Source organism: Scyliorhinus torazame, chromosome 5 (assembly GCF_047496885.1).
Source record: "Scyliorhinus torazame isolate Kashiwa2021f chromosome 5, sScyTor2.1, whole genome shotgun sequence".
NCBI classification, from domain to species: Eukaryota; Metazoa; Chordata; class Chondrichthyes; order Carcharhiniformes; family Scyliorhinidae; genus Scyliorhinus; species Scyliorhinus torazame.
The window spans coordinates 139,675,423-139,683,201 of record NC_092711.1 but is presented as its reverse complement, the minus strand read 5'-3'; the positions used below and the strand labels follow the sequence as shown (position 1 = coordinate 139,683,201).

The following is a 7,779-nucleotide window of genomic DNA, read 5'->3' as shown; positions in this document are numbered from 1 at the left end:
TGATATACTGGTGTATATTATGACATCCCCCTTTTTATTAAAAACGTACCTGCGTGGCAATAAATAGTGCATAGTGAATGTTCCTGACTACGTGTGTGCGAAATATTTACAGACTATGTACATAAAACTAAGCTATTTACATGGGAAGGTGCCTGGTGCAGAAAAACAGTGTCACAAGAATAACAAGATGAACACTATATACAAACCACTTGAACGATTAAACGGAAGAACAGAACAAATCAGAAAGTCCATAAGTCCACAAAGTTCACAAATTAAGTCTCTAAGGTGGGTGCCGAATTCTGGTTGACCGCCTCAAGGGTGGGTCGGGAGCCGCCGGCTGAGGAGCGGGCTGGACTTTCCTGAGGGTGAAATGCTCTCAGTTCAGGTATTATTCTTGTGAATCTTTGTTGCATCTTCTCCGGTGTCTCTGTTTCCCTTTTCTAAATGGAGTTGACAGTGCTCCCTTGTTCTGAACAACCTCCCTGCTTTTCAATTCCACCCCTCTAGAATGGAACCCTATATATGGGCCCCACACTTTAGGGAAGTCGTGACGTTCCTAGAGAGGGTTGTTTCAATACCGGACCAGAAATCCCAACTTTTGTGAGGATACCGGACGAGAATCCCATACAACTTTTCTTTTTGTAAAGCTGTGAGGAAAGGACACTTCACCCCAGGAGTGACGACTCTGACCAACAAGCATCTTTTTTGTTAAAACAAACTTTAATTCAAACACAGAATTAACCACATTGACATCAAAGAAATAGCTTTACAATTAACAAATAGTTCTTAAAGAAAAGGAAAAACTTTAACTCACTATCTACACCTGCCACTATATATATTCCAACAGAGCTACCCAATGCAGTTCAAAATTCACTTGTAAATAAAGTTCGCAATCTGGGTAACTTGCTGTTCTCTGTGCAGACCTTTGGAGAGAGACCCTTTCAGGACAACCTGAAAATCCTTCTGTCTTGTCAGATTCAAACCCTATGGCAAAACTACAAAGATTACAAGCAGACCCAGCTCCTCCCATTAATTACAATATCTGTACCTCACTTAGATGTCCCATGACCTGCTTAGCTAGGACTAAACACCACTCCCTCATAAATTATCTACACTCCAGGGAATATCCTTTCTATCAACAATATTCCATTAGCCATCTGTATGTAAACAACTAAATGGTTAGAATCAATGATTACCTCACCTTTATGACTCCTTATCACATCTTTAGCAGACATACTATCTGTATGTATTTTAACAACAAGGTTTTTAACAACAAATTATAAAATACAACAATTTCCTACATTCATCACAGGATGCAGAGGCGATTTACGAGACTGGCACTGTATTTTTTTTAATGTTTCAAAGGGATGTGGGTGTCACTAGCTAAGCCAACATCTATTGCCCATCCCTAATTGCCCTTGAGAAGGTGGAGGTGAGCTGACTTCTTGAAACCGCTGCAGTCCCTGAGGTGTAGGTACACCCATTGTGCTGTTAGGGAGAAATATCCAGGATTTTTAGCCAGCAACAGTGAAATATTTCCAAGTCAGGATTGAGTAGCTTGGAAGGGAACCTCCCTCCAGGTGGTGGTGTTCTCAGATATCTATTGCTCTCATCCTTCCGAGATGATAAAGGTCAATGAGTTTGGAAGTTGCTGCCTAAGAGACAGTTCTTTAAGTACATCTTGTAAGTGGTATAGACGCTGCTGCTACTGTGCATCTATGATGGAGGATTGAATGCTTGTGGAAGGGGGAGCAATCAAGTGGGGCTACTTTGAGCTGTGTAGCATTAAGCTTCTTGAGTGTTATTGGAGCTGCACTCATCCAGGCAAGTGGAGAATATCCCATCACACTCCTGACTTGCTCCTTGTAGAATCATAGAATTTACAGTGCAGAAGGAGGCCATTTGGCCCATCGAGTCTGCAACAGCTCTTGGAAAGAGCACCCGACCCAAGGTCCACATCTCCACCCTATCCCCATTACCCAGTAACCCCACCCAACAGGGCAATTTTGGACACTGAGGACAATTTAGCATGGCCAATGCACCTAACCTGCACATCTTTGGACTGTGGGAGAAAACCGGAGCACCCGGAGGAAACCCACGCAGACACGGGGAGAACGTGCAGACTCCGCACAGACAGTGACCCAAGCCGGGAATCGAACCTGGGACCCTGGAGCTGTGAAACGATTGTGCGAACCACAATGCTACCGTGCTGCTGGTGGACAAGCTTTCGGGAGTCAGGAGGTGAGTTACTTGCCACAGGATTCCCAGCCTACGGCTAGTCCAGTTCAGTTTCTGCTCAATGGTGACCTCCAGGATCTCGATAGTCAGGGATTCAGCGATGGTAATTGAATGTCAAGGGGCGATAGTTAGATCCTCTCCTGTTAGAAGTGCCTGGTACTTGTGTGGTGCAAATGTTTTTGCTGTATTTATACATGGGCTGCCTCCGTATCTGAAGAGTCGTAATTGGCGCTGAACATTTGTCCACCAGAACAAATGTGCTATTATTGTTGTGGGATGTGGGCATCACTGGCTGGGCCAGTATTTATTGCCAACCCTAATTTCCCATGAACCGAGTGGCTTGCTCAGCCATCTCTGAGGATCTGAAGTCACAAGTCGGCCAGACCAGGTCAGCATGGCAGATTTCCTTCTCTAAAGGACATCAGTGAATCAGATGGATTTTGCAACAATCGGCAATGCTTTCATGGTCATCGACTTAAATTCCAGATTTGTTGTGACTTCAAATTTCACCATCTGCGGAACCTGGATCCCTATTGCATTACCCCGGGTCTCTGAATTACTGGTCTGGCTATTGTTTTCCGAGATGTGTTTTGTGAGAGATGAAGTCACTATAGCCAATAAGTGTGAGCTGTTTTCGAGTTGTTTCCTTGACGTCCTGTACTTTCCCACTAACCTGCAGACAAAACAGCTGCAACTGTACTGTGTATAAACGTGTGTTATAGTAACTACTCCTAGAGATGCTTAGGTTCGCTGAAGCATTCCCTGCATGTTTGTAATAAAGATTCCCAAACTTTACCCAACTCTGGACTCCGAGTGACATTTGTCCCACAACAGTCTGGTGTCAGGAACAGGATCCACTGAGGGGCAGCACAGTGGCAAGCACTACTGCCTCACGACGCGGAGGACCCAAGTTCAATCCCAGCCCCGAGTCACTGTCAGTTTTGAGTTTGCACATTGTCTTACCCTCACAACACAAAGATGAGCAGGGTTGGTGGCTAAATTACCCCTAAATTGTAAAAAAAAATTTTAAAAGGAACAGGAATCCACTGACGGCTCTGATTAAAGGAAAGTCCCCGTGGACAGCAGATACCGGGGTGAGTATTGTTTGTTTTATACCACCCGTGTTTAGTTCAGTCTGACTGACCACTGGGGACACCTCAGAACCTCAGGGAGCTGTTTCTGGTCTGTTTCTTTGACGTCCATTCAATGCAATTTCAATAACTGGAACATTTCAGGCAGGGAATTGTTGGTTTTACACCAAGGATATGTTTGGGGGCGATGCTGAAGTCCCCGTGACCGAGAGGGTTTTGTAGCTGTCGAAAAATGAGGGGATAAAGCCGTACGGGAGGTGAAACAGAAAGAGTTAGGCAGTTGGACAGAGTTTGGCGTGTGTTCAGAGGTCCCAGATAGGGGTCAGCCAGCAACATCACATCGATGGATCTGCACAGAAAAGGTCCAACCGGATGGCGCTTATAAGATCAAGGTGAGGTTAGTGGCTCAGTAATTTGAAGAACCCTTAGGAGATAAAAAGGTCTCCCCGTTTTGCGTGCGATTCGACCCCACAACCCAAAGATGTGCAGGGTAGGTGGATTAGCCACGGTAAATCGCCCCTTAATTGAAAAAAATGAATTGGGTACTCGAAAAATTTTTTAAAAGGTCAGAGTGGACTCACCCACAGTGGAAAAGGTCATTTTGAACTTTCTTTGGCCTTTCTCACGACATTTTTTCCGGAATGTAAGTCAAGAAACATAAAATTTGCTTTTGTGTTGAGGGTCACCTCTAGGGGGCAGTGTTTCTACAACCTCCTAAGATGGTGCCAGACGTAGAAGGAAAACATTACAAAAATACAAAATGGAGGAATGTGTGCTGAAATTTCCATCTATGTGTGAGCTGAAGATTATAGAATGGTTGTTTTTAGTGATGCCTCTCACTGGCAGGAGCCTGTCTCAGTGTCTGTACACTGAGTGATGTTTAAACATCTCTTTCAGCAGAAGAACAGACACACATTTCTCCTTCTAAATTCAAAGGCCAATGACATTCAGCTCCCGATAATCGAGTGACTCTGTCAGATCTTGACGTGAAGTTTGGCTTGAGATTTTGGTCTGTAAATCCTCTCCTTTTGATATCCTGTAAAAAAACAATTTACAAAGGACATCACTGTCAGTACAGGATAGAAATTCAGAACAGACAATTCTAGTTTCTATGGAACTTTCCTCTCTTATTCCCGAAAAGCTGTAATTCTCCACCCCAACACTCTCACTCTCCCTCCATTCTCACTCTGCTGTATCTAACATTCACCCTCCCAATTCTCCTGAAGGTGCTGATTCAGGCTGATTGACAGATCCATGCTCACTGCTCCCTTAATAATAGTCGCTTATTGTCACAAGTAGGCTTCAATGAAGTTACTGTGAAAAGCCCCTAGTCGCCACATTCAGACACCTGTTCGGGGAGGCTGGTACTGGAATTGAACCCGCACTGCTGGCCTTGTTCTGCATTACAAGCCAGCTGTTTAGCCCACTGTGCTAAACCAGCCCTTCCTGTCCTAGACACACAGACCTGAAAATCTTCATGCAGACTGCTGGTCTAAATGCATATAGATGTCTGTACATTTATTGAATTAGTATTACTTGAATAAAGGGAAAGATAAAGTCACCATAGCCCCACATGACCAAGGCTGCTTTCCCCTTTGGCAGGAAGAACTGGTGGTGGTTTAACCTGAGCATCACCACACCTCAGGGGAGGGGCAAGGTTAGGGAGGACGGGCCTTCATGGATAACTTGAATAGAGGAAAGAATATTTCTTAGTAACAAGAAGAGTTTGTTCTAAATTTAGACAACGAGTGATCATGACCGGGAAGCCACTGCTTATGAGGGTGGTGGTGGAAGTGGAGATGATCAATAATTTCTAAATAAAATAGGATTTGAAGGAAATAAATGTACAGGGGAACAGGGAGATAGAGGAGGAATGGGACTGACTGGATTGCTCGACAAAGAGTCGACATGGACTTGAGTTAATGAATGGACTCCTTCTGTGCTACAATGACTCTATGTCTGAAATATATAATGTAGCTACAGGACTATATTACAAAACTAGAAATAATAAAATATTACTTCAATATAAAATAATATATTTAATACATATATCTAATCTGTACCACATAACAACACTGAACATATCTCTGTCTGATATTATTTTCCTGACCCCTTAAATGTCAGCCATTTCCTGGGGAAACCAGCCCTTTAATTATGAACATTGGGAAGGAGACCATCCTTTTAGCCAGACAAATAAATGTGTCAAGCTGAGGGAGTGAAGATTATCAGAATGAACATGGTTCAATCCTGGATATCATTAACAGCAACAATAGCAGCAGACTCTGACCCATGTAATCACTTGTGAATTCGCTGGTGTGTTTGCAGGTTGGACAACTGATTGAATCCCTTCCCACACTCCGAGCAGGTGAACGGCCTCTCGCCAGTGTGAACTCGTTGGTGCCTCTGCAGGTGTGATGAATGAGTGAATCCTTTCCCACACACTGAGCAGGTGAACGGTCGCTCCCCAGTGTGAACCCGCTGGTGTGTCAGGAAGTTGAATGAATTGGAGAATCCCTTCCCACACTGAGAGCAGATGAACGGTCTCTCCCCAGTGTGAACTCGCTGATGTGTCCGCAGGGTGGATGAATCACTGAATCCCTTCCCACACTCAGTGCAGGAGAATGGCCTCTCCCCGGTGTGAACTCGCTGATGTGACTGCAGATTGGAAGACGTTTTAAACCTCTTTGCACAGTGGGAGCAACTGAACGGTCTCTCCTCAGTGTGAATGTGTAGATGAGCCATTAGTTCCCGAGAGCTTTTGAAATCCCTCCCACAGTCAGAGCATTTAAAGGGTCTCTCATTGGTGTGAGTGACGTGGTGGGTCAGCAAGTTGGCTGACTGAGTGAATCGTTTCCCACACACGGAGCAGATGAATGGCCTCTCCCCGGTGTGAATTGGCTGGTGTCTCTGCAGGCCTGATAATCGAGTGAATCCCTTCCCACACACGGAGCAGGTGAATGGTCTCTCCCCGGTGTGAACCCGCTGGTGTAGCAGCAGGTTGGATGACTGAATGAAATTCTTCCCACACACAGAGCATTTGAACGGCTTCTCACCTGTGTGAACTCGCTGATGCATCAGCAGGGTAGATGACTGAGCAAATCCCTTACCACACTGCGAGCAGGTGAACGGCCTCTCCCCAGAGTGAATTCGCTGGTGTCTCAGCAGGTTGGATGAATCACTGAATCCTTTCCCACACTGAGAGCAGGTGAACGGTCTCTCCCCAGTGTGAACTCGCTGGTGTGTCTGCAGCTGCCATGAATCACTAAACCCTTTCTCGCACTTGTAGGGTATTTCCCCGGTCTGATCAGGATGATGAGCTTCCAGTTCAGACAGGCACCTGAATCCGTTCCCACAATCCCCATATCCCCATAGTTTCTCCATGGTGCAGGTATCCTTGTGTCTTTCCAGGTTCAATGATGTGTTGAAACTTCACCCGCACACAAAACACATGAAGTATTTCTGCCCGCTGTGAATGGTGTGATGATTTTCAGGCTGTGTAACTGGTTAAAGCTCTTTCCAGTCAGTGCTCTGGAACACTGTCACTCGGGTGTGTGTGTCTCGGTGCTTTTCCAGTCACACTGATCCTTAAAATGTTTTTGTGCCGACAGATTGGGCAAACATTTCTCCTTCTAGATTCAAAGGCCGATGATATTCAGGTCCCAAGGTATCGAGTGACTCTGTCAGATCAAGACGTGATGTTCAGTTTGTTTTCAGTTTACAAATTCTCACATTCTGGGAAAGGAGTTTACAAAAATCACAGTCAGTACAGGATAGAAATTCAGAACACACAATTCTAGTTTCTATGGAACATTCTTAATTCTCATTCCCCAAAGGTCATCCATGACTCTCTCTCCCTCCATCCTCACTCTGCTGTTCCAAACATATACCCTCCCAATTCTCCTGATGGAGCGATTCATGATGATCAACACGTTAATCCTTCATTTCAAGGACACAAAGAGCTGAAAATATTTGTCCAGGCTGCTTGTAACTTGGTCTGGCCTACATATGACTCCAGACCCACAGCAATGTGGTCAACTCTTTACTCCCCCCTTATGGGCAATAAATGCTGGCACAGCCAGCGATGCCCATGTTCCATCAACAAATTTTAAAAAGCATTTAACTGTAAATATGTGTACTGAAAATCAGTGATAGACTATGTCTATGAAATAGACTGGGAGGAGGATGTGAAGAATATTTTGAAAGAGAGCAGTCATAACATGGAACTCTGCCTATCAGATTGGTGGTAGGAGACAAATGATTTCAATGTGAAATTGGATGTGTTCTTAAAGGAAATAAACTTACTGATGAACAGGGATATAGAAGGGATACTGAGAAATTGATCCAGAGAGTCGGTGCAGTCTCCAATTGCCAAATCGACTCTTCCCCTGCTGTAATGGCCCACTAACGTTAAATATAGCACGGGGCAGCACGGTAGCATTGTGGATAGCAC

General features: G+C 44.7%; 1 protein-coding gene across 3 annotated transcripts in view; it reads right to left on the bottom strand.

The window, feature by feature from the left end:
* Window positions 1-701: 701 nt before the first annotated feature.
* Window positions 702-7,779, bottom strand: part of LOC140421880 (uncharacterized) — a 41,898-nt gene continuing 34,820 nt past the window's right edge. For 2 of the 3 annotated variants that reach the window (XM_072506843.1, XM_072506842.1), the window contains exons 2-3: window positions 5,629-7,061; window positions 702-4,365 (exon numbers count right to left, since the gene is read on the bottom strand). In XM_072506843.1, coding sequence (XP_072362944.1) covers window positions 4,260-4,365; window positions 5,629-6,710 — 1,188 coding nt within the window. In that variant the 5' untranslated portion in view covers window positions 6,711-7,061 and the 3' untranslated portion in view covers window positions 702-4,259. Of the gene's footprint in view, window positions 4,366-5,616; window positions 7,062-7,779 lie in introns of all 3 variants that reach the window. The other variant, XM_072506845.1, reaches the window with a different exon arrangement.